Consider the following 27,591-nt stretch of genomic DNA (forward strand, 5'->3'; position numbering starts at 1 on the left):
AAAACCACAAATTAGCTATGGAAATTCCGTTGCTGCAATTGGACATTGAGAAGGCATTACAGCTGTGGCGGGACAGCAAACCACGAAGAATATATGAACTGAAAAATCTGAAGTGATTAAAATTGCATGAATATATAGACTAATATTTCAGCAATATTATTTTTTATAATGTACAATATTTTTGTGAACTGAAAAACCTGAAGTGATAACTGCTTTGTATTACCAATTAACTGTGATGATTAAAACTGAATGAATATATAGATTTATATATTTGTCGCCAATTTACAATTTCAACCCCGATAACACAAAATTTTGGGGACCCATAGCTCTCGTTCGGACCCATAGATTTTTGAGCATGCGAGTCCCCGGGACCCATCACTTTTCAGAGGTAAAATGAACACTGCAAGTGTTGGGCGCCTTAAACCTGTGATCCGTGGAAACAAATTGGAGTAGACCCCCAACATTTTCAATTTAAAGTTCCAAATAAGGTGTTTTTTAGCCCCTCGCTACAGCATTTTCCCTACAACAGTAATCCCTCGTTTTTCGCTTCGTTGCGTTCCAAAAAGGTCCCGTTGTAGTCACAACACACGGAGCAGAAACCTTAATTTAATATTCTACTATACATTGAAACCTAAGAACAAACCAATTAAGAGGCTCAAGCATTTGTTGAAGAAATAAAAGTACAGTACTTTATAAAGGTTCTTTTCACAAATAACTTCTGTGCTGTGAATTTACAATTTAAAAAATGATCTTGCTGATTTATTGCACTCCTGTGTTAAGGACACGATCCTCTTTACTTCCAATGATATTTTGTTGCCATCGTGTGGTTGACAAAAATTTGGCATGAAAATAACTTCCCAAAAAAACAAAATAAAGTACTGTGCTTGATAAACGTTTGTGAAAGGATGTCTGTATTGTCAATTTCTAACCTTAAAAGTAATCTTGCAACTACATTGCACGATTGATCAATTGTATGATATATGACTGGTTGACTGACTTGGGCACTTGTGCGGATAAAACGGCTTTCTACGGGAACATCTCATCTCATTAGCTGCACCGCTTATCCTCAGTAGGGTCGCGGGGGTACTGGTGCCCATCCCAGCAAACATCGGGCAGTGGGCAGGGGACACCCTGAACTGGTTGCCAGCCAATCGCATGGCATACAGGAACATGATTTAGGGTAAAGTCTCAATTTGAAAAAAGTGAATCATGCACTTATATCATTAGTGTGTTTATAGATTATCATTATATTTTTGCCAATGTTGTTGGGAAGGCAGTATTAAAAAATTATAGGTTAATTCTGAACGTTTCAAAACCATCCACTTTACTTCAGATGATATTTTGTCGCCATCGTATGGATATTATGGAAAACTGCTTTTACTTTTCTTTAGCGTGTTGAGAAGTTCAACTTTGTTGGTGATCGAAAGCATCTTCCTCTGCCTTTTGGGCAGGACAGTTTTGTTGACATTATGTCTTTTAGAGAAACTTAAAATTAAAACATATTTGTGCATACATAATGTAGATTTATCAAGCTGTTTTATGTTTATAGTTTAGACCGCAACATTATGGATGCAAAGGCATAAAAAGGGACAGGTTGACTGTTTAGCCAATCAGATTTCAGATCACAACGCGATTTGGTTAGATCTGTTAATATACGAAGGTGACTCACCTCATCCAACAGCTGCACAATGTTCATTTGACCCGTCATTGCCAAGGGTGTTGAATAGTATAGCTTTTTTGTTGTTGTTGTTGTCTACTGTTTATTTGCCTCACCCACAGGAAGTACTGTTTACTACAGTTCACTGCCGTCCGTCATTGCGTCAGCTCCTTCCCTCACATGGTTATGGTCAAGTGTGCGAAGGGTCAATATCAAAGGGAGAAGCAAAAACATGATAACCATGGAAACTAAGTTTGTGATTGTGGTAATTTGTGGAATGTAATTCACCCTGGTCATCCTGGAAGGGGGATACCACTTGTGAGGTCCCTTCTCAAGGTTTCTCTTTTTCCTCACGCTGAGGTTTTGAGTTGTTACTTGCACGCATGTTGGTTTAAGATCAGGTAATTGTGTCATTGTAATCCTGTGCGGTCCTTTGAGACATTTTTGTGATTAAGGGCTATATAAATACATTTGACTTGACTTGACTTGGTACCAGCTCAGAGCATGTCACCCCAAAAGGTAAACAAAATGTTGTTTAATTTACATGTATACTTGCCTTGCTATTCAAACCTGTGCACGTATCGTACACATATGTAGTATTTACTATGTACACATTGGTTATTTTAATGCTTTTATCTAGAGTACCAGGGATGAACTAATTAGCATAGTTTTCTATCCCCTGCTACAGAGCAAATTTCACTTAACAATACCCCACGCCCCCACCGACCTAAGAGCAGATCTCAGGGGTTTACTGTAATGCCACACTGCGAGCAAGGCATGTGGTCAAGCAACTCTCAGGGAACGGCTGGGAAAATGCCGGGATTCATTCTCTCGAGGACAATATTCAATCTTTTATTTTTTTTTGACAATTCGCTGTTTCAAAAGGAAAACACATCTTTTATAACTGTAGGAGGGATCAGGGACAAAGACCTTAAGTCAGCCACTAGTCCGAGGTCATTTTGTCGATCGGCGCCACCGAGGCACGACAGCGCCGCGCCTCCGTCGTCAGGTACGGCCGTTGTGGCCGCGAGCACATGCCTGCGCCGCGTTGGCAGCGAGCGATCGGGCGAGAGGTCATGTGAAGACATCTCAAATAAAGAGCCTGACACTCGTGATGGATGGCTTGCAAATGGCCGACCAAACAAAACAAACAGTAGGAGCCAACGCACACAAACGCCTGACATAAAGCCATCGAGCAAAGTATAACGAGTCAACAAAGTCCTAACCAACGCCTCTTGGGTCTCTTTCCACCTTAGACCCCCAAAACTAAATCATCTTGGAAGCCTTCAGTGAAAATTTTTGAGTGACTTCCAAGCATTTGACAGACCACAACGTCCACTTCCTGAACCACTTCACCAAGATTTTGAATGCAAGAAAATCAAGAGCTGCTCCCATATCGCAGTCCGATCTCTAGGGGAGGAACAGGAATTGGCCACAAGTTTCAAACAAGTATTAGCAACCACTGGTCTGCTTATCGGGAAAGGGAAAATCACAAAAAATACAAACACAGTCATACTTCGGTACTCCAACAACAGCTTTTGAACAGATTGAAATTCGACCAAGAATTTTAAATCATTTTTGCAAGGAATCGAAATTTAGTGATACCGCTGTACTTGAACCACTCTTTGTTCGAACAAATTTAAACTCGACCTACAAAGTTGAGTAATGTTTGCAAGGAATCAAAATACAGTGATACGAGAGCTATTAAAAACAATTTTGTGTTTTAAATGAATCAGTAGTTGAACCAAAGATTTGAGTCATTTTTGCTGCAGTATTCCCCCAAAATTTAGACTTGAACGTGTTGCCAACTGACATAATGGGCCATTTTTTAGTTATTTCATCGTTGAATCTCATGTAACATGCTTGAATTTGTTTAGCTATTTGTCCCGTGGCTCGCAGTGAGGTTAAGGGAGACACAAGAAGACAACCATGGAAATTATCAATCATGGAAAAGGCCAAGTTGCTAAAACATTAATACAACAGTCGAAGACGGAGCAGCAGAGCACACTTTGTTGGGCCGGGCAGCTCCTTTTTAGTTATTATTTCGCCTAAATGAACTGCACTCATGCAGCCGCAGTCCAACAGACCCAATTCTAAATTACTGCGTGCGGTGACCTGCAGAAGGGACTTTTTGAGAGGCATGCCAGTCTGGACTTCATAAAATCAAGTGAACAGTTGTGGTCGCAATCCACTATCCCCAGGCGAATATTGCAGAGAGCAGAGTCCTGCAGAGTACATTTTCTTGGGGGGTGTTATGCCACTGAAGCTATTTGGACCTGCCTAAAATGAACTGCACTGTTCCGGCCTTAATCTATTATCTCCGGTTGACTGCTGCTTGGAGCAGGGGTAGAGAGAGTAAATTTGTGTCATGTGTGAATGCTCTTTTCTTCCGGTCTTTCCGCGCCCAAATGAGTAATACCCGTTTTGCCAACATCCATTAGCCCCGGTCCACTATTGCTGGCCAAGAGAGCGCATGTTGAAAAATGGGGTTGTGGGCTACTTGTCGTATTTTTGCATATTGCAGGGGGTTCTGGTTCCCTTTGACTTCAATAAACAAATGATTATAGTAAATCCTTTCAAGTTGGTTTTGTTTTATGTTCATTGTTATGTACACGTTTAAAAGATATGCCTCATTTAGGTCCGTGTTTTATTCATTTTGGCTGTTGTGTAATGAGTATGTCTGTATGAAAATAAATCCCTTTTTATAGGAAAAAGTTTTAGTAGTCAAGTAATTTGGTTTTGAACTGATTATGGTACAGTACAATTGTAGTTTCTTTTTTTATAGCACAGTGCTTTCAAAATACAGCATTTTTTTTCTCAATAGTTCTCATTAGCAGACCATCTGAACCAAAACATCACGGATCCGAAGGTGTGTCCAATTGAACGAGTCCAGTTTTGGAACTCAGCATCCTTGGAGTTTGTCTTCCTCATCATCAATATCTTGTTTAGCTCCTCATTACAGTTAGTATGTTTGTGCTGGCATGTTCCAGGAATAGTTTCCAATTTTGGATGAGTGCCAACCACATCTTGTTGATTAACTGATGCCCACAGAACTCTAGAAACAACGATGACCTTGATGAGGACAACCAATGGCTTCATTTGCGAATTGCATATTTCCAACAAGGTCATATTTCAACTGTAAAAACTGCAATTGGGACCCGATAACCACCCAACGTTGCTGAAAAGGAAAGCTCAAAACGGCAAACGCACCGTGAAAAGTTCTGTTCCACATCCGCTGGGTGACCACCTTCAACGGAGGCCGTTCTCTGGCAGCGCCCATTGTCTCGTTGAGCGCGTGTGAGTAAAGCATCAGGCCGTCGTAGAAGCCTCCGGCGATGATGTTCATCTACAAATGGCATATGGTTAGAGTTCTCTTTCCCCTTCGAAACCCTATACAATGGAAAAATCTTGGTCTAGTTTTTGCGGATATACCATGCAACCTAGGGTGTGTATTGTCACCATTTTGCAAGCAACGCGGGGCTGCTTATGTATTGGAAAAACGGAAGACCCCAAGGATACATCGCCCCCGCCTTCTGACAATTTCATGTTACAGTGTGGAATAAGGTATTTTTTTTGGCCCCTTGTCATGCCATTTTCCCCACTTTACCACATCAACACCAAATTATTTAACATGCATGCAACCCATTATGAAGATCGAACTTTGCAGTGTTGGTGCGTATGCCAAGTTCCGTTTCTAAAATGCATGTCTTCTATTGATCAATGTGGTATCAAATGCTGCTCTGCTATTAGTTTGTTTTAACATGAGAATGCTGATATGTTATTGGCTGAACCACCTCCCACAATGACTTTCTCCTTTTCCAGTCGAGACTCTCGTGTGCTTCGTGAAGACTGTTAGTCGGCTATACAATACTGTATTTATTTGCTGTGCATCACAAAGCTGAAAGTGATGCTGAATGTAGAAGTCAAAACATGGTAACCATGAAGACAAAGTTCACGATTGATTAAAATTTTCCAAGGCCATAACCAATTGACAGTCGGGACTACTTTTAAAAATGAGGAGACAATTAAAGCAGTTTGATCAACATAACAAGTGGAAGTTTTAATACCACTTTTAATCTAAATCGGCTGACGCCACCCCCCCCCCCCTGCATCCACACGTTACTCCAATCTACCGGCTTAAGTCATGTCACACCAAAAAATAAACAAGATGTTATTTAAGGATGATTTTATCTAATGCAGAATACATATAAGTAGTACTTATTATATGCTATTTTGTTATTGTTTTTATCTGGGCTTTCGGAACTCTTTCCCTAATTAGCGTAAGATTCTAGACCCTGCTCTCAAGCAATTTCACTTATAAATCTCCACCTCAAAACAGCTTCATATCATATCCCGAGGGTTTACCGCATGCACGAATGGCAACTGACGTGAAAGCCTTTGGCTTTTGTTAAGACCACTTCCTGCCAGAATTCTCAGAGGTGGAAGTTTCAGGCAAGTCAAAACCGTACCACAGTTGACCTTTCATGGTTTCTAATCAGGAAACTGTGGGAGTGTTTCTGAACCTGAAATTCCCACGCCTGGTTCTTCCACATTTTCAGAGGAGCGATGCGGAATGATGTCACGCTAGCACCTCAACGTGGAATATTTTCAACGCGTATTCATCTTCGGGAGAAAATAAACAATGGCAAGTGGGATATGACGTGGTGTTTGCTGACATTTACCGCGTCAGGCTCGTAAGCAAACCTGAGTTAAGCTCATTAGCGTCTCTCAGCTGTCTGCAACTGATTAACTGGCTTTACGAGCAGGCAGCGCTCACAATGGGCGTGTGCGATAAGGCAGCCGGCGAGGCAGTAATGTGATTAGGTGGGCGATAACAGGCCCCGGGAAAGATCGCTGGCATATTAAACTAGCGTGGATGTGGGCTAGCTTAGCTTTAGAGCGGCACACTGACCAGGGAGTCGTCAACGGTGAAGTTGAACATGGTCTTGGCGTCCATTTTCAGGTGCTTGACAAAGTCCTTGTACTCGTCGTTGTCGGGCTCTCGATAAGTCAGAATCTTCACATTCTGTCGATGACATGGAACACGAATATATAATTTTTTTTTTGTTTCTACAAAGATGACAAGGTGTCATTTTTTCTGCTGGTTTGGTGAACACGACCTCCCAACATCTCAATTTATTCTCAAGACCAAAGAGATCTACTACAGGACAACTATAGGACACGTTTGAGGCCTTCATAATGAGAAAATGTTTAAATTCCAATCCATTTTTGGTTCTACAAAGACAAAAAAGTGTAATTTGTTTGCTTTAGTATGGTGATAAGTGAACAAAATATCCCAATATCTCAACTTGAGCTCACAGAGACCACGTCAACAGGACAACACCCCCCATGTTTGAGTCCATTGACTTTCTGGGCCTTTGAAATAAGAGCTCTGTAAGTCTTGAGTTTTTTGGGTTCTACAAAGACAACATAGTTATTTGTTTGGGTTGATTTTGTGGTAATTGAACACAAACTTGAAACTTTTTTAAAACCTTAGCAATCACGTGAACAGCACACCGCCGGGCATGTCGGACACCTTCGAGTCTTCTGGCCTTAGAAATGAAGTTGTTTCAATTGAGAGATTTTGTGTTCTACAAAAAGAACAAAGAATTGTTTCTTTTTTTCTGGTTTTGTGAGATCCAATGATTGTATATTTTTGGGGTGGGGGGTTCATTTTATACTTACGGCCAAGTGTTACACATTCCAGTTTTGCCCACAAATTTTATTTGGGTGCATCCAAAATTAGCATCCGCTTTTGAGTCCTAGACCGCTTATCCACAACACAAATTTGATGACTCGTACAGCACTTGGTAGGCAACAATGCTTGTCTCCCAGCCCGAGCATCATCAATAAAACTCAGTCGAGTTGAGAGAATGTCTACAAAATCTAGCCGACGTGACACAAATTAGCATATTGAAGACACATGTTGAGATCAAGGTCGAGTTAATGTACCAGGTAGTGTGGTTTATGTCTGGCAAGGCACAGTCGGATTTACATATACAAGAAACTACATCTTATTCATCATTTGATTGACAAAGCAAAAAACAACAGATAAGCTGAATCATTGAAAAAAACCTATTGTCTTAACTTATAAATTAAGTGTATGTGCTGGTCCTTTAGCATGCTAATACTATATCTAATTCTATTATGTGGGGATGAATGAGTCGCCGATAGTAAATTCTTGGTTTCACTATCTGCTATGCCGCAAGAGAGTTGTTTGCCTCACTCTGCATCTGCTCAGCATTCTACTATGTTACATGCTAATTGTATTGATAATATTCATGATATAATGTGAAAATGCGACCATTTTGAGAGAGAAAATCCAAATATTGTAAAGTTAAATGAGGAAGAACTTAAACACTGAATAAATATAACCATTTGATATATTTTTAATTTTAGATTTCCATGATGATGCGTGAGGCTCAGCCGGATCTGCCTCCCCTCACTGCATTAACTTTAAACAGTATATGGACAGTAGCATTTTCACCACGGGGCCAGATAATAAAACGTAAAGGTCCCAGAAAAATTAACCAATATACATGGCTTTTTAGGGAGTTATTGGATAGAATTAGATAGAAATAATCTTTATTGGCGTAATTTATAAAGTAATATGTTGCCTAACCCTAATTGCATTAAAAGTATATTTAATTTGAAAATATAGAGATTTTGAGAAAGAAAATTCCAAAATTGTGAAATTAACAACTGATTGAGGGGGGAGGTCTACCTGGTAGGCCTCCTTTGCCAGGGCATCGTAGCGGTCGCCTCTCGCCCAGGGTTGCCGGCGCTCTGATTTCAGGCTCTCGCCGAAAACGTCAATAAAAAAGAAGACGTACTGTTGGTGGGGGAGGTTGGCCTGCCGGAAGTGTACCATCAAATTGCGGAACACGTCCGGCGAGCAGCACACGAACATCACTGGGGACAAAAAACAAAAAGCAAAGCGTGACTGCACATTTATTTGCAGCCTTTGCCAAGGAAAAGGGCATTTTGTGGGTTTGAATGGAATAGAATTGTCTTTATTGACATGGATTACAACGGAGTGAACATTGTTTACAACGGTATTAGACATGGCACTCTACAATAAACGTGTAATAAAAGACTTTAAAGGAAAAAATAAGACTTCAAAAGAGAATATGAGAGGTGGCAGTCTACAAGCACTACCTTCAAAATACTGATCAAGTTGTAAGTGAATCAGAACAATAGTGCAATGATGTGTTTGTTTTGTGTGCCTGTTAATGATGGTGGTGGCCCTGGGGAAGAAACAGTCTGCAAACAGAAGCAATTCTTTCAAAATGAGAGTAGAAATAAAACATGAATAAACATTTATCTATTTATCGGCATAGCCATCTGTATATTTTTCAGCATTTTGTGTGCTTGTTTAGGATGGTGATGGCCCTGGGGAAAAAACTGACATTCGCGGCAACATAATTCCAAAATAAGTCAAATCATGTTTATTGCCCTTTATCACAAGGAATCTCAAAGGGTTGCTCTGACCACAGATTATTGCAAACTATTATGGACTATTATTACGCCATCCCCTGATCTAAAACCTACACGAGGGCAAGGAAAACTCAAAAAACATCAACATGAGGAAAATGAATAAACCTTGAGAAAGTACCAAACATGTGACAATCCCCCTTCCAGGATGACCAGGCTGCAACGGATACCTCAATAACAAACAACACACAGATATTGTGGTGGCTGACCCTCTAGACAGTCCACTAGTCCTGCACGATTAACCGAAATCTAGTCGACATTGCGATGTGACGTTGAGATAGTGTAATGGACACCTCGGTTTTCTTCAAGGATTTATAGTCAGCAACCTAACTGAGCTCACCAGAAGAAGGCGCTGTTTATTTTATTTCAATCCCTGTAAAATCCCCCCAAAAATCTGAATCCAAATTGACCCAGGGTAAATTGAATGCTGAACTGTTGAACCGTTATGAGAATATGGACACTTTTGTTCTCTTTTGATAGGTAACACTCTGAAGTTTTGTCCCCAACTGAAATAATCACTGCAAGTGCTACTGACATTGAGTCATCTAAGTTTTAATGCACAGAAATATAAAAGGTTTTATTCTGTTGCAATCACATGCCTGTAGATGAGTGTAGCATGGGCATTTTAGCTGGAAAACAGCTGGGCCAATACCACGAAGCCTTACCCGGTCCCAGGTCAAAGTAGAAAAAGAACACGTATAAAACATTTTTCTATACCTGGGCAAGATATTTTTTCAGAGTCTTGTGTGCGTTTTTAGGGTGGTGATGACAGCATTGGCGGGCCGGGAATTTTACCCTTAGGCCTTCACTTAAGTCTGAATCAAGGGTGTGTCATTCGCAAACTACCGCTCATCGGTCCGCTTTGTTCGCGAACTACACATTTTTTCAGGGATTATGCGCTGTCGACCCTAAATTTAACCCTAAGATGCCATAAAATGTGTGAAGCCAAAAGAAAAACTCAATACGCCAATGGAGCGCTCCCCCAAATTCCAGCCCGCTACCCATTCAATCCAGATGCTGCACCACAACTTAACCCAGACATTTATCTTCCACTAAAAATCAGATGACAAGATCCGCAAAGTCATGGCTGGCTTCACACTGATAACGTTTTCAAATGGCAGGAAGCGTTCCCTGACTGACATCTGCTTCAGTGAGATGACGTAACGCTCTATCATTCTCATCCACGATTAGAGAGGCGAACAGCGGCCAATTAAGAGCCGTTCTGATCTCTTCCACCCCAGAAACGGCAGCGATGAAGTCGCTTTGCACCGTGCCTGACGACCCACCAAAAACGTCATTAGTGAACAGGTGGTAACGCAAATCGGTGTCTCTTAGCAATGAGAGAAAAAAGCTCCACATGGGATTCAGCATCTTCATGTCCCAGGAATGAAAGTTCTCGCTTGCACCAAAAACAACAGTCTTAATCTCTCCCACCTCGCTGTGGAGCTCTGCCTCCCCGCGCACCTGCTTGCCGCGCTGCAAATATTTTGGGGAAGCTGAGCCAGGGGTACCGCTCGTAGTTTGTGGGCAAGAATACATTTTCCTGCATGCCAAAGGCCCGCTCGGTTTAATCACACAAGAGTGTATTTTCTTGTTTAACGGCTGTTAGTGCGATCACTTGGGTGCATTACCGCCCGCACCCTAGGTGATATTTCTTTACGCCTTCAAGAATCCAAATTTTCATTGTCACCTGTTAGGTCTCTCGAGGCCCTGCAGATCTGCTTCTGAAGGCCTCAGGGCAGACCTCTGAGCCTAGCAACAACTAATGCTTGAAATGTGATTGGTTATATGGTTAAATATGAAAGCACACATGGAGGCAGTGCAGCCAAGGGGGAAAGCAATGAAAGCAAGCTGACAGACAATTTGCAATTATTTATCAGTGGACAATACATGAGCATCACATGATTCAGATATTTTCAAAGCCAGCAGAGAAGACCTTGCAGGCCCTCTTGGTGCACCAATGGGTTTAGGGGTTGGGTTCGACGTTAAAGGGTTTGGGGGTTAGTGGTTAGAGTTTTGGGCTTGGGTTAGGACTTGGGGTTAATGGGTTAGCGGTAAACGTTTTGCGTTAGGTGTTAGGAGTTAAGAGTTTGAGGGGTTACAGATAGGGGATTGGAGTTTGTGAAGGGTTAGAAGATTAGCGACATATGTCTGAAAAAGGACTTCAGACTTGAAAGTCATCGATATAAACATCGCTTTGACGCTTGCATTCCGTGTTTGGCTCCTCATAAATTTCAGACTTTATAAACTCTGACATTTGAAAGTTAATTTACCAGTTTATTTTCCCCTGTGAAAAACAATAATGGGGGATCAGGTTACACGGAGCGTGTTGGTTCTGGTCTGGCCCGGCCCCCCTTTCCGAGCATCAGGAAGCCCTGCTCGTGATTTTGGTCCCTCCCCTCCATTGTTTCACCGACAGGAAGTCGGCAGTAAAAGCCGCCACGCACGCAGCCCAAGATTGGCGCCAGCTCAACGCAAGCCCAAAATAGCCGCCGTCGTCTGGCTCCTCCTACTGTAAAAAGCATTACAATTTGGCAAAAGGTAGTACTTGATTGAATCTTGATGAGAAGGAAATATGTGCGTAAAAACGGAGGAGGATGCCAGTTTTATTGGTCCATGGTAGCACAACAAAAGTATTGCGTGCAATCTTCTTGTAGACAATTTTAACCATTAATCTGGATGCACAAATATTTTTGGGCTGATGTCGTTGAACCAAAAATGATCTCAAGGTTATAAGCCAGATCCATAAAATGGAGTTTATAATGAGTCAATTTTAGCCATGATTTAATATCCAATCAGACAACACTAATTGTTAGAATGATTCAAAGCGTTAACTTTCCTTGTTTTAATATATTTAAATTTTTTGTAGAAGTGTCAGCACAACTTGGTTGGTTGGATCCCTTAACTACTAGGGTTGCAGGGCACCATTTCCTGTGGTGTGTCTTGGTCAAGTACAGCCTTGTGGTGCCCATCCCTCTCCTGGCCTTCGTACTGTGCCTGAGGCACCGGAAAGTTTGGTTAAGATAACAGCCTTTATTTTCCTCATAAGAATATAATTTGTCCTCCCTACCTCTAATTTGTATGATGCACCAGATAGCGCTCGCCCAGGATTTAAAATTATTGAATTGAAAAAAAATTGAATAAGTGAATTAATTTACGTTCTAATATATATTAATTTACTACAAAACTAGTAGAGACACTTGGTTGTATCTCCTCTCTACATCTTTGAAATGTGCATGAGGTGCCGGAGTACTCAGCCAAGATAAGATTTGAAGCAGTTATGTTCCTTATTAAAATATAATTAGATTTTCTGTAGAAGTAGTGTCAAGACTTGGTCGTGTCTCCTCTCTTCTCTACCTTTTATGTAATGTGCAGGAGTCACCGGAGAACTTGGCCAAGATAAGAGTTGGCTAGGGTGAAAGGCGCTTTAAACTGAATCGTATCATTATTGTAGTGAGAATCATAATCAACAGCACAATTATTACTATATGATTTAAAGAACGTATGTTCCCCATTAAAATATGTTTAGATTTTCTATGGAAGAAGGAACACAACTTGATTGGGTCATCTCTCTACCTTTTAGTCAAGTGTGTGAAGCACCAGAGAGCTAAACTAAGATTTAAAGCATTTATGTTGAAATATCTTCTTTTTATAGAAGTAATAGCATAACTTGGTTGCACCTCCTCTCGCCCACTTTGTAATGTGCGCGAGGCACTGGAAAGCTCAGCCAAAATAAGACTTTAGCTTGGAGCTGTAAGTTGGTCATGTCTCATTTTTACTCTTTAATAATGTGTGTGAGGCAATGGAGTGTTCGTATCCCTGTGTGTATTTGTGCGTAAACGTTTAATTATACATACAAAGTGTAGTGTATATATTTCAAAGTTTTGTACTCCTTTAGCAAAGCATCACTGCCATCAATTTGTATATTTTGATTTATTCTGCTTACTAATAATTACAACTAATATATTTTCACTTGATAATAATATGCAATATATTTTTTCCTACCCAACAGATGTGTGCCACTCAGAATTAGAGCACTTGCATCTTGTTTACAAATGACATATTTTCACGTTAAGAACACATGACCCTGTGTTTTTCTGCAATATCAGGTGCTCATAACAAAATATTGTGATCTGTATAATGTTATTGTAATCGTAAACAAAATAATGACAGGCATAAAAAATACCCTATTTTGCTGAATATAAGAGCCCAAATTAGCCAGATATTTGAAAAGGGCGCCTTGTACCCCCGTGCGGCTTACCCACCAGAAAATACAGTGGATCAAAGTGGCAATTCATAGTTACGATTAAATTATACTGCATTGGGTAACTGTTCTGCCTTTCAAAAACATATAGAATTGTCTTCAAGATCCCGTTGTGGTTAACGTATTGTTTTTTTGCTAAAAGGAAAAAAGAGAAGTGCAGAACTCCAAACGCTTAATGCAAATCCCTTTTTGTGGTTGCTTTGGACAATAACTGTAAGTATGAAACTTATTGTCATTACTTGAATAAAGATTTTTTTTACGGTAATGTTATGCACAAAATGATTTACTCTTGTTTGGTATTTTTGTTAGCATGTCTTAGCTTGCTAACTATACAGATACATTCCAATGTATGTTTTTAGTTTTATGTTGATATTATTAGGGTAATGATTGAGGATATTAAATGAACAAAAACTAAAAAAAAGTCTCCTTATTTGGTACGTTGTTCACTATCTGTCAAGCTGGCCAAAAATAATAATAATAATAATAATTTCCTTTGTATTGTCATTCTTTGTAACAATGTACACAGAACGAAATGTCGATACACCTGACCCGTTGTAGCGAGTCGATGCAGCCGCAGCCAGAGGGCGCCGCCATTATACCAATTAGGTATGTCTCGGTCGAGGCGCGAACCAGCGACCTCCCAGTCTCAAAGCGGGCACACTACCATCTAGGCTACTGAGAAAGAGGGCACTATGGAGTGAAAACAGCGCAGTAACCATTTATGAATGAATGAATTAATTTTCGTGGTGAAACCAGATGTCATAATAATTTTTTACATCCATTATCTGCATTGCTTATCTTCAGTAGGGTCGCAGGGGTGCTGGATCCCATATCAGCTTTCTTCGGGCAGTGGGCAGGGGACACCCTGAACTGGTGTCCAGCCAGTCGCAGGGCACACAGAGACAGACTACTCACTCGCTCCTTCACACCTAGGGACAATTTGGACCGGCCAATTAACCTGACATGCATGTTTTTGGAATGTGGGAGGAAACCGGAGTGCCCGGAGGAAACCCATGCACGCACGGGGAGAACATGCAAACTCCACATAGGGGTGGCCGTGGTAGCTGGAATTGAACCCTGAAATAAATGTTATATATGTTATACATTGTTATGCAACATTAGCTCTTACTGTAATTTTAATTTCCAGACACTGTAACAAAATACTTTTCTTTTAGAAAATACGTGATTAGATTATGTGTGGTTCCTTTTGAAACCACAGTGTGTAATATTTGACTACTAGATGGCACTGTGCCAGGTGCGAGTGAGGGCCAGTGCCACAGTGCAGTGTGGATCTGGGACAAACATGGCGGCGACCTAAGTGAGGATTCCACGGTGTCAAAGAAATACAAATTTATCGACCTATTTTAACATTAACATTAGTATGATAGTTCATGTACTTTTGCCGTAGTGCAGTGGTTGGAATATTCGCCTAACACCTGAAAGGTCCCTGGTTCAAGACCAGATGGAAACACTTGTTAGCCTGGAGAGGGATGGGCTCCAACAAGCTGTACTTGCCCAAGACACACCACAGGAAATGGTGCCCTTATGACCCTAGTGGTTAAGGGACCCAACAAGCAACCATTCAAATCAATGTTTGTTTTGGTTTTTTTGTACTGAATAAACGTTTTCTTGCATCACAAGGAGGCCTTTATTTTACTCACTGTCCCTTTAGATATAGCATGCACTAAACACGCACAAAAGAAATATCAATAGGAGAAAAAAACATTTGTCGTGCATACCTTATTGGTATTAGAATGCAGATTTTTGTAAACATCGACGTGTGGCAAGCGGGAGGAGAGAAAGTCTGATTTATGCAAAAAATCTTTTGGAATATTCATTGAAAGCATCTGTTGTGATGTCATCGCTTTGCCGTGCTTTCGAAAGCTCCGGCCAGAAAACAATTTTTACGCCGTCTTGGGAAAAGATGTGTGCGCTCGTATTTCTGCGCTTGCGTATTTGTGCTCGTATTTTTGTGCTCGTTTGCGTGTGAAGTTCCTTGTGTAACGTGCGGCCGTGTCACAATGAATCTCGCTCAAAACTCCAGATTCAATGGAAGCAAGATGGCCGCCGTCTCGCCGCAATTGGAGAAAAAAAGATTGCGGCGAAAGGGAGGAAAACGTGCAGTTGTTGGCGAGAAAGCGATTGCTGGGAATACTCGGAATTAGCGTGTTTGTCAGGAAATAGCTGTACATCTGATAGTAGCGCTGCCGTTTCCTTATAAGGGCGCAGGTTGCCGACCTCGCCTAATGAACGTCCTGTCGGGAGGGGGGCGGCCGGAATGCGCACGCACGCAGTTGCGCAGTTTGTCCTCACCTACCCACACACTTTTGGCACGTTGCGTATAAACAAGCCAATGTTTTGCTTGTCTGATGTTTATGTCCCAAAAAGAACTCTTCCCTTCAAGTTTCTTAAGGTCAAAGTTACCACGCCCCCTTCTCACCTGCCAATCGAAAAACGACAAATAAGGGTTGCCACCTTCTCTTGCATCTTCATCAAGTGAAAGAACAGTGGCGTTTGCGTGCTCACCAGCTGGTTTTCCCACATTTCTAATATGAGGTGTTTTAAAACTTTCATGTTCTGTATTTTTATGTTCTGTGTATTGTATTTTTGGTGAAATTTTGCCAAGATCAGAATTCTCAAAGAGTGTTTGGGAGTGTAGAAGGACGCTCACAGCTTCAACTGTTTAGTCAAATTAATATATCTCCATCCATCCATCCATCCATTATCTGCACCGCTTATCCCCCGTAGGGTCGCGGGGGTGCTGGAGCCCATCCCAGCTGTCTTTGGGCAGTGGGCAGGGGACACCCTGAACTGGTTTCCAGACAGTCGCAGGGCACACAGACAGACAACTCACTCGCTCATTCACACATAGGTACAATTTGGACCGGCCAATTCACCTGACACGCATGCTTTTGGAATGTGGGAGGAAACCCATGCATGCATGGGAAGAACATGCAAACTCCACACAGGAAGGTTTGATCCCATGACCTCAGAACTGTGCCGCTCACGCGCTAACCACTGCACTGCCGTGCTGCCCCTAATATATCTCTGTGTGCCAAAATATTCTGCATCATTTACTTTCATGTTTTGTTCAGTTTGTTAATTTGTGTTCTTACATATTTTGCATCTTCATTCATGTCTTGTAATCTTGGATATTTTGTTATTGTTCTATCCATACAGTATGTGAGTACATATCCTGTATTGTCTTACTTTCGTGTTTTGTTCAGTCAGAGCAAGTGTCCCAGCATGTTCTGCATCGTTTTCTTTCAGGTTTTTTGTGTCCTCTTTCTTCTTTTGTTAAGTTGGAGCCAGTTCGTGTTTTAACATTGTTTAATTGTCTTGTCATCTTGGCTATTTTGTTATTGTTCTATCATCGTGTGGTTATATTCATGTATTGTCCACTTTTCATATTTTGTTCCGTTAGAGCTACTGTCCCAACATATTCTGTATTCAGTTAGTTATTTAGTGTTTCAACGTATTCTGCAACAGCTTTCTTCCATATTTTGTTCAGTTCGTTGGTAATGGTTCTTACTAATTCTGCATCCATTTTTCATGGTTTGTTTAGTTTAAGATAGTGTCCCAACATATTCTGCATTATGTTTTTGTTCAGTTAGTTAATCTTCCAATTTGTTTTTCTTTCACGCTTTCTTCATTTTGTTAGTTTGTGTTCATACATATTCTGCATCGTCTTCAATGTTTTGTTCAGTGGACACAGATGGTCTTCCAACATTATGTTTAACTGGTTTAACTTGCGTCCCAAAATACTCTCATTCTTCGTTATTTAATTTGTTTTGTTAAGTTTGTTGGTTTGTGTCCTTGCATATTCTGTGTCTTCTCCTTTCATGTATTGTTTATTCAAATCTAGTGAGTCTTGCAACATGATGTAGCGGGGATGCTACCTGTTTTAGAGTAGCTATGAGTTATATAACCTCTTTGATCTTTGGAGAACCTGGCAAACTTCCTTGGTTTGTTCCTGTACACTATCAAATTCCAATTTCTTTACCGTCAATATTTTCTTTCTAAAATCTTATCTTGTGTTATGGGATCCGTCGGATCATGACAAAAACAATCAGACCAGGCTCGCTTAATGCACACGCTGGCTGTAAAGTTGCAATTTTCCAAAAACAACTTCAAAAAACAACAAAATCTTCCATTTTCAAGAAATAAATGTCTTCCTGATGCCCGTCTCAATGGGACATCGAAACGGACAACGACAGCTTCTGCCCCAAAGCCTACAACACAGTAAACCATGATTCTCTAATACAGTTCGAGGTAAGGGCAATATTCAGGTTTTAAGTTCAATGTTTAGATTGTGTCTAGTTTTTATTTTGGATGTGAATACTTTTATCATTTTATGTTATTCTATTTAACTTTGTTGTTGCAACACAGTGATAATAAAGGGGATTGTGATTCCAAGGCCCTAGGATGCACACAGTCACAAATGGACATAGCCTCTCCAGTTCTAATAGTCATGGTCCTACAGTGGTTCAAAAGTGGCCTTAAACGTCAAGTATGGCGGGCTAAAATGTAAGCTCTCAATCCGACAACACAAAGTGGCCCGGCAGCTATTGATATACTAGCTGATGGGGGGGGTTGGTCATCTCATGTTACCACTGCGGCGTCCCTGCGGCAATTACCAGCGTGACTGGCGCCTGCGTCAATGATCCCAAGCTTTGCGTTACAATTACCTTAGCGTGATTTAGCACGTTACACTCGAGCACCAATCAACTTGCGCTTCGTTTCATTTGTGGCGCCAGAAATTCCAGGCCGAAAAACAGCTTCTATTTTTAGTTATCAATTGCTTGCAATAAGGAATGTTTTTATTATGCTTATTGAACGCTTGCAATGCTATTTTTAGTTATTAAACACTTGCAATGAAGAATGCTTATTGAACAAGGAATGCTTTGTTTATGCTAATTAAATGATTGGCATTCTGATTGTATTAAACATCAGCAAGGAAAGATTCTTCCAAAACGAAGACCACTTCTATTTTTAGCTATTAAATGCTTGCAATAAGGAATGCTTCTCTTATGCTTATTAAACACTTGCAATGCTATTCTTAATTATACACTTGCAATGAAGAACGCTTCTATTAGGCTTATTAAACGCTTGCAATGCTATTTTTAGTTAATAAACGTTTGCACAAAGAATGCTTCGAAAATGAAGAATGCTTTTGTTTTTAGCTATTAAGCGCTTGCATTAATAAATGCTTAAAATTCCGGCGAACAGAATACATTTTTACATCTTGAGGGTTTCTGTACAGTCTTCACTTGTTCCTAAAAATAATGTTTGTCTTTACTCCGTATTTCGAGTGTCTAGTAAACAATACATTTATTACCTTTCCTGAGGGGCACAATATCTTCTACAGGCTTTTTTACTCCCTGCCTCCTAGTACAATGTCTTTGGCTCATAGTCCTCCTCTAACGCTATTTGCTATTTTGCCTTAATAATGAAAGGTCATATTTGGAATCTGCTTCAGGAAAATTAAATATCACAACACCAAAGCCTCTTCCAGCACATATAAGGTCTTAGCAAAAGTATTGACCCCCCTCACCCTTCAAAAAAACCTTTGTCATATTGCCACATTTTAAGCTTCAAACTTAAAGGTTAAGAAAATATTTCCCAAGACATGAGAGACAAAATCATGAAGCGGAACTAAATCATTTCAAGATTTTATATTATATTTGAAATCTTACATATATCCATCCATCCATTATCCGAACCGCTTATCCTCAGTAGGGTCGCGGGGGTGCTGGAGCCCATCCCAGCTATATTCGGGCAGTGGGCAGGAGACACCCTGAACTGGTTGCCAGCCAATCGCAGGGCACACAGGGACAGACAACTCACTCGCTCATTCACACCTAGGGAAAATTTGGACCGGCCAATTCACCTAAAATGCATGTTTTTGGAATGTGGGAGGAAACCGGAGTGCCCGGAGGAAACCCATGCAAGCACGGGGAGAACATACAAACTCCGGACAGGAAGTCCGGTAGCTGGATTTGAACCCATGACCTCAGAACTGTGCCACACACGCGCTAACCACTGCACCGCTGTGCTTCCCCATCTTACATATATATTTGAAATTTTATATTAGAAAAGTAAGTTTTGCAAAAATATTAACCCCCTGATCTCTCAACTCAGCCAAATGACTCTAGAAGTTTCCTGGTGACTTCTGAATAATCCAATGTCGACCTAAATGACTAACAATGACAAACAGAGGGCATTAGGTCTCAATTTAAATGGACCCGCTCCTTGATGGGTTTAGAAGTAGGGGAAAGGAGACACTGGAGAACAAATGGCATTATGAAGACCAAAAAACACAACAGGTAGGTCTGGGATAAAGTTGTTAGAGTTCGAAGAAGTAACAGGATACAAGATTTCGCAACGTTTACACATTTTCCAGGACAATGCGCGAGCAATAATATCAAAATGGAGAGGGCATAAAACAACTGCAAACAACCAAAACCTGGCCGTCCATCAAAACCTTTGGCCCAAACAAGGATAAAACTAATGGGAGATGCTAGCAAGAGCCCCATGATCACATTGGATGGCCTGCAGACACACACAGCTGAGGCATGACGACCTGAGCATAACTATTATCTGTACTTTGCATAAATATTCTCTTAATGGAAGTGTGTAAAGAGGAAAACCCTTTCTGAAATAATACAATAAAAAAAGGACTGTTTGGCACATGAAAGACACAAGTAACATTTGGAAAAAGGTGCTCTGATCAGATGAGACCAAAATTTGAGACCGAACTTTTTGGTCTGAATGCAAAGCGTTACATTTGGCCTAAGAGTAACACAAGACCTAAAACTGTAAACACCATCCCCACTGTCAAACATGGTGGTGGCAGCATAATGCTCTGGGGTTTTCTTCAGCAGGGACAGGGAAGATGGTTAGAGTTGATGGCGGAAAATCTGTTGGCGTCTGCAAGAGACCTAAGAATGGGGCGAAGGTTCACGTTCCAACAGGACAATAACCCTATACCTGAAATAAAATCTACAATGGAATGGTTTAAAACTAGCAATATAAATGTGTTAGAATTGCCTACCCAAAGTCCAGATTTTAATTCTTTAGAGCAGGGGTCGGGAACCTATGGCTCGCGAGCCATATATGGCTCTTTCTATGAGTACCTGTGGCTCGGAGACAAATTTGATTGCATGCAAATTTTCTCCATCTCGTCCAAAACGTAAGCAACTAAAGCTGTTCAAATACTCACAAAGCCAAACCAAATATGTCAAAGAAGTTGTGCTTGGCAGTATATATAGGGCACGTTTTTCACTACAATTTACAGTCAAGGTGTTGCACGAAAAAAAAAAAAAAAAAACTCGTTCTGGCTGTACATCGCTAAAGAATCCGTTATATAAAACCTCACTATATTATCTGTCTTCAGTGTTCAGATACCTTATGATGAATCAGAACACACTGTAAATACGCCAAAACACCGGAAGAGAACTTAAAGTTTTTTGATTGGGTGAGTGGGAGGGATGGGTGGAGCTATGCAAAAAGTGCAAGCACTCCCTCCCATCTCTCGCCCTACGCCGTCTGCGCCATAGACAAGCACATCAGGCTCCCTGTTTGCAGAATGTTGTGACGTTTTTACAAAATAACTGCTTACATCTGGTTTTGAAACCAATATGTGTGGAAAAAAAAGGGTCAAAATGAGTTTAACCGATCTTGAGTCATTGCAAGAAAGACACAAGTTTAAAGTGGTATGTTTGTTGATTTTGGGACACGGGCTCTGGCATTATTCTCTTTTCATAATTTTTATCAAATCATCAAAAATAAATGTGCTGAAGACTAAGCTTTTGTCTGGGGCGCGGGTTTAGCAATTTAGTAATTTTGTCTCAAAATATATGGTGTGGCTCTTTCCCAAAATAAAATTCATATATTTTGCTTTTATGGCTCTTTGAGTCAAAAAGGTTCCCGACCCCTGCTTTAGAGAATTCCTGGAAAAATCTGAAAAAAAGCTATGTCCATACAACGACCACCAACTTTAACTATTTTGTAAGGAAGAAGGGGCAAATATGACTGTTTCAATTTGTGGAAAACCTATACTTACCCAAAAATACTTGTGGCTGTGATCACATCAAAATGAGGTTGTACGAAATATTAACAATCTTTTTGCAATGTCTATGTTTAATATTTTTATTTGGTAGCAAAATATCAATTGTTGAATACATTTGGTTTCTTTTCATGATTGTGTCTCACAAGTTGATGAGGTTTTTGAGTTTTTCCTTGACCGCATGTTTGCTTAAGATCAGGGGATGGTGTAATGGTAACCTGTGCGGTCATTTGAGACATTTTGTGATTAGAGGGGTCACAAATAAATGTGACGTGACTTCCTAGAAAATATTAAGAAAATAATAAGTTCTTATCTATAAAAATGAAGCCTGAAATATGTCATTGGGGGCCAATACTTTTGAATACCTTTCAACAAATCTGGTTGTTTTCCTCGGTTTTTGGGAGTGGGGGTGTTAACTGACCTCGGCTCTCGTTCTGGATGTCGGCCAGTATCTGCGCGTAGTCTATATTGGGCCGGTTTTCCTCAAAGACGCTATCCACGAGCGTAATGTTGATGCCTTTAAGTTGATCGTAGAGGCCCTCCACGGCAAAGTAGCAGGGCCGGTCGTCCGTTTTCTTGTCGTTGAACATCAACATGACATGGCGGCGCCAACCGAAGCGCTGGCACAGACGCAGGGCGAAAGTGCCCAGCTTCTTGTGGGTAGGGCCCGTGTTGGTGATGGACGGGTAGTCACTCCCGTAAAAAGCCACGGCCGGGGCACCGGCCGTCACCATGGGCACATCCCAGTGGGTGGTGAACAACCCCACGGGCGAGGACGTGTAAGAACACCCCGGTCCGATAAATGCCCAAGGGTCGTACGCCAGTTTCAAATCCACCGCCATCAGCGGCGCGACCGACTCGGAACAGATGCCGTCTTTGTCCTCGCTGCTCTTAAACACGTAGTTGAGTTGCACGCCGGGCAGCAGGGCGGGGTCCTCATTGACCCGACGCACCGCCCGGGCAAGGGCGGGGCCCACGCGGGGCCACGCCCACGGGTAGGCCGTGTTGCTCTCGGGTAGGATGACGGCTAGCGTCACGTTCTGACGCTCAGGATGTGCCCGCGCTAACAGCGGCGATAGTAGTAGCAGGAGGAGCAGGACCTGGTGGTGGCGGGCAGTGGGCGTCCTCGGTCTGGAGGGAGGGGGCATGGTTACCGCCGCTGAGGACAGAAAAGACGTGTCTCGTGTAAATACAAACAAATGAGTACTCCCGAAAACCAACAAAGGGTCCCAAAATGGCGCTCACAGGTCTCAGACCACCAAGCCCTTGTTGACAGGAACACTTCTGGGGGAACAATTGACCAGTGGGTTGGTAAGGGGTGCTTTTCAGGAGACTCTTGGTGAGCTAAATTTGAACCACATTAAACGAGGTTGTGTTGGATCGGAAATTATGATTTGCGGGCCACATACGCTTTTTAAATGGGCTGGCTAAACAAAATTATTTTTTGAAACCATACAACATATACAATACTACATTTTGTTGTCCCCAGTTTCCCTTTACACCCTCTCCTCAATTTTTTGATCATCTGCTGTACTTCCTGAGCATTTCTAAATGAACCACAGCCAATGTTTTAAAAAAAACTCAAGCCGCACTTGACTAGAATTCTCAGTCATTTGAAAATATTTGAAGGATTTGAAAATAAATGACAATTCCTTCTGGTCTCTGCATCATTTTTTCTTCTCTTACTATGGATTTTAAAGCATAGGAGGCCAAACTACGGCCACTGATGGACGGTCAGGATTTGTAATCTGGTTTACGAAGATAGTTTTATAAAAAGTACTACAAATAATAAAAATCATGCAGTGTTCCTTTGTGGCATCCCTTCCATATATAATTTTGTATACATACGTATATATATAAATATATATATATATATATATATATATATAAATTGAAAAACGTGGTTTAAATTTAAATCATAGAAATATAGATTTTATTATATTTTTTAAATTGTGCATTATTTTTTTTATCATTGTTTTAAATTAATTATCAAGTTTTGTGCCTCAAAAAGGAATAGTGGTGGGGAAAAAAAATTAAAGGGACAGTGTGTAATGTATTCCTCCTAGTGGTTAAAAAAACGTTATTAATTAAATCAATGTATTTCATGGTAAATTTGAGTTTCCGTGGTTTGTATCGTCCCTGGTGTTTCCTAGCACTCGATTTGGATTGCACTATCCAATACAGCGATATTCTGTGTGTTTGAAAAGGAACTCATTAGGGCCTGCCAAAACAAAACGTCCTCACACAAATCCAGATGACGGATGCTAACGGCAAGCGAGCGTTCTAAAGGTTAATGAAAGAAAAGGTTTGCTTTACGAGTCCCTTTCATCAGCGCCGGTCGTTAAGGTCGTGCCAAGGTCGTGCCAATGTCAATTGCTTCTCACCTCGACCTTTTTCGTCAAACGTATGTCTCGTGGAAAAAGCCTACGTCAGATTGTCGTTTGGAAAAAGCTCAGGTGGCTACGGAGAAAAACGTCCACAAACATTAAGGGAAGCAACACATGTTTCATGTTCTGTACTTTCTGTGTAGGTGGATCCCTTAACCACTAAAGTTGAAGGGGCACCATTTTCTGCTGTCTGTCTTGTGCAACCACAGCCTGGTGACACCCATCAGTCTCCAGGCCAACATATGTTTCCAACCGGGGACATTTCACGCGTTGGGCGAATGTGCTAACCACTGCACTACAGAAACACTATACTATCGTGTTGAGCGTTTTATTCAGTGGACATTTGCTTTTTCAGGAGTGTTTAGGAGTATAGAAGGGCACTCTTATTGATTCAGAGTCATCTTTCTTTCATGTCTTGTTTATTTTGAGCTAGTTATTGTCCCAACATATTTTGCATCGTCCTTCTCTCTGCCTTGTCCGGTTCATTTTTGTCCTCCTTTCATGTTTTGTATAAATAAAAATAATGTCCAAACATATTCGTGCGTTATCTTTCTATTGTAATTTTATTCAGCTATTGTTACAAAATATTCTGTATCTTACTTTCATGTTTTGTTTTGTTAGAGCTATTTAGCGCACCAACATACTCTGCATTCTCTGTGTTCTCGTGTTTTAACTCAGGTAGTTATTGTTTCAACATATTCCGCTTCATCTTGCTCTTGTGGTTGTCCATTTCCTTTCATGTTTCGTTTAGAGACAATGTATAGCATAATCCGCATATTTTTTCTCTCTAAGGCTTTGTACAAGTTTTTTTTTAATTTCATGTTTTGTTTAGTTGCAGTTCTTGTTTCAACATATTCTGCTTCATCTTGCTCTTATGATTGTCCGTTTTCTTTCGTGTTTTGTCTAGAGATCATGTACAGCATGATCTGCATGTTTTTTTTCTCTAATGCTTTGTGCATGTTTTTTTATTCATTTCATGTTTTGTTTGGTTACAGTTAGTGTTTCAACATATTCTGCATCGTCTTGCTCATATGCTTTGTCCATTTTTTCTTTTATGCTTTGTTTGATTAAAAATAGTGACCCAACATATTCTGTATCGTCATTCTCTTATGCCTTGTACATTTTTTCTTCCTTTCATGTTTTGTTTCATTCGTAATAGTGTCCCAACATATTCTGTGTTGCCTTTCTCTGGAGTTGTCATCCATAAGCAGTTCTTCTCAATTATTTTCTGTCACGCCCCCTCTTGGAAGAAGGGCTCCTCTTTTGGCCCCCAAGAAATCTGTCTCATCGTCCAGGTTAATTATTTTTTCATGGGGTCACTGCTCCACTTCGTATCTACGCTTCATACTCAATGCTTATATTCTGTGCTGAATGCACGGCGTGGAGGTTAAATCTGTTAAAAACACTGCCACAATGAGAGTGCCACTGCTCCCTAGTGTAGTGGATGTGCAATTGCATGTGATATTCTGAAACGTTAAAAAAAAAAGTACCCAGATCAAACCCGTGCGCCTGCCACACTATTTTAGAACCAGTTAGTAAGCTAGTGTCGTAACATATCCTGTGTTGTCTTTCTTTCATGTTTAGTTCCATTTGTTTTTGTCTTTCGGGTTTTGTAGAGATAGTGTCCCAACATATTCTGTGATGTCTTTCTTTCGTGTTTTTATTCAGTTAGAGAAACTTTTACAAAATACTTAGCCCTGTTTTTTTTTTGTTTTACTTTTATGTTTTGATCAGTTTGAGCTTGTTAGTGGACTGACATATCCTGCATTTTCTTTCTTTTATCTCTTCCTTCAGTTAGTTAGTGTTGCAACATATTCTGTAAACTATATATTTCATGCTTTGTCCTGTTTGTTTTGTATTGATTTCATGTTTTGTTTCAATAGAGACAGTTAGTGTCTCAACATATTCTGCATTAGCTTTCTCTCATGTTTTGGTTTAGTTAGATTAATTAGTGATTCAAAATGTATCCTGCTTAATCTTCGCCATAATGCATTTCATCTGGTAAATTTAGTATTTCAAGCTCTTTCTTCCATTATTATTTGTGAGTATGAGAACATGTTCTGCCCCTTCTTTCATGTTTTCGTCCGTTATAGCTGGTTAAGTGCGCCTGTACTTAATGCCTTGGTCTCGTCGTCATGGCTTTTTTGCTGTTCTCTACCCAGGTGTGGGAATGTTTCTTATGTTGTCTTTCTTACTTTCATGTTTTGGTCTGTTAGAGGTGATTGTTAGAGGTATTTAAAAGTTATATAGTTGTTTTAGCCACAAAAGATTATTGTCCCAGTGTCCTATTTTTGTGTTTGGTTAAGTTAGAACAAATTGTTCAGATTCTGGGTTGTCTTCCTTTCATGTTTGGTTCAGTCAGAACTAGTCTGTATTGCACTATATCCTGCGTCTATAACATTTAGATTTGATTTTGATTCATTAACAAACTGTCAAAATGCTATTTTAAATGAAGGATCATGGTAGCTTATGGGGGGGAAAATGTACAGAAATTGCAATTTAATTGACCAAGTTCAGACAGTCAAGGACATTTAACCCGTGTCACTTTAATTGCCCTCGTAAAAAATGACATTAAAAATATGAATTCGCTCTCACCTCAAAAGGTGCGCTCTTGAGTCTTCATTCTGTCACTTTTGCTGACGTCACACTTGCAGTGCGCGCACTGTAGCTGACGTCACAATTCGTGTCCAAAAGTTCAAACCAAACCAAAAAAAACGATAAAATAAGAGTTTGACCAATTTAATCCGAGAGTGCGTCCTCCAGACAAGTGTGACGTCACTCCGCAGCGTGCGTGGAGAAAAGTAATGAAAAAAAACAGTAAAAAGTGCACGATGCACGACGCACAAAGTCCGTCAAAAAAAAAAAAGAAGTGAAAGGAAATTTGGCGTCAAGTGCCAGACGCGAACGTCCTCCTGCGCAAGAGACGCCAAATGAGAAAGGCAAGAGGCGAGCGAGCGAGGCAATGGGAAGAGGGTGAGGGAGGGGAGGGAATAGGGAGGGACTCGATCTTGGTGAGGAAATAAGCGAGCCGCACAACAAATGACCGGAAATGAGATGCAAAAAGCTGATAGTTTTGTTCTGCAGCCTTGCTCATCTCATCTGTCAATCAATCAATTTGGTGGGCGGGGCGGAGTGGGCGTGGTCTCGCTTCGGCCCCATAGAAGCTCAAAATGTTGCTAGCTCATCCTCGTTTTTTGAGTTGGGGCAATACTGGGAATTTCGGTATCGCTGTTAAAAATGTCGGGGAAAAAATGTTAAAACGTCATATTGTCAGATATAACGAAATTGTGAATATGCTTAATTGCTGTTAGAATTGTCGAGAAAAATTGTTCAAACCTCACATTGTTTATTTGCTGTTAACAGTGTCAGCAAAATTGTTCAAACCAAAAATCAATCCGATCCAAAGAAATACGTGGGAGTATTAATCGATACAGAACCGATAATCTTTTCTTAGTAATATCCTGATCATTGAACAATTGAATTCTCCCCTTTTAAGTTGGTTTATGAGTATGATAAACACGGCCCAACGTTTTCGGGCCCAAAAATGTAATATATTACATAACTATATTGCAAACTTTGACAGTTATATATAAGTGGGAATTTTTATATTACTACTGTTTCTGAACAAAAGCCAAAAGAGTCAAACCAAGAAAACACGGTATTTGTAATAAAAATACAAATCCTGTGTAACTATGTCAAATAGAGAACTAAAATACATCCC

The 27,591-nt window shown here is 40.6% G+C and overlaps 1 protein-coding gene across 2 annotated transcripts in view; it reads right to left on the reverse strand.

The window, feature by feature from the left end:
* npr1b (natriuretic peptide receptor 1b) overlaps positions 1-26,826 on the reverse strand; it is a 58,048-nt gene extending 31,222 nt beyond the window's left edge. For both annotated transcript variants that reach the window (XR_015849508.1, XM_088326631.1), the window contains exons 1-5: positions 26,466-26,826; positions 21,905-22,642; positions 8,382-8,569; positions 6,570-6,683; positions 4,868-5,003 (exon numbers count right to left, since the gene is read on the reverse strand). Coding sequence is in view for 1 of the 2 variants with exons in the window: in XM_088326631.1 (XP_088182757.1) it covers positions 4,868-5,003; positions 6,570-6,683; positions 8,382-8,569; positions 21,905-22,631 (1,165 nt within the window). In the remaining variant the exon portion in view is untranslated. The remainder of the gene's footprint in view (positions 1-4,867; positions 5,004-6,569; positions 6,684-8,381; positions 8,570-21,904; positions 22,643-26,465) is intronic.
* Positions 26,827-27,591: the final 765 nt, after the last annotated feature.

Source organism: Urocampus carinirostris, chromosome 2, assembly GCF_059441175.1.
Source record: "Urocampus carinirostris isolate Australia breed hairy pipefish chromosome 2, RoL_Ucar_1.0, whole genome shotgun sequence".
In the NCBI taxonomy this organism is placed as follows: Eukaryota; Metazoa; Chordata; class Actinopteri; order Syngnathiformes; family Syngnathidae; genus Urocampus; species Urocampus carinirostris.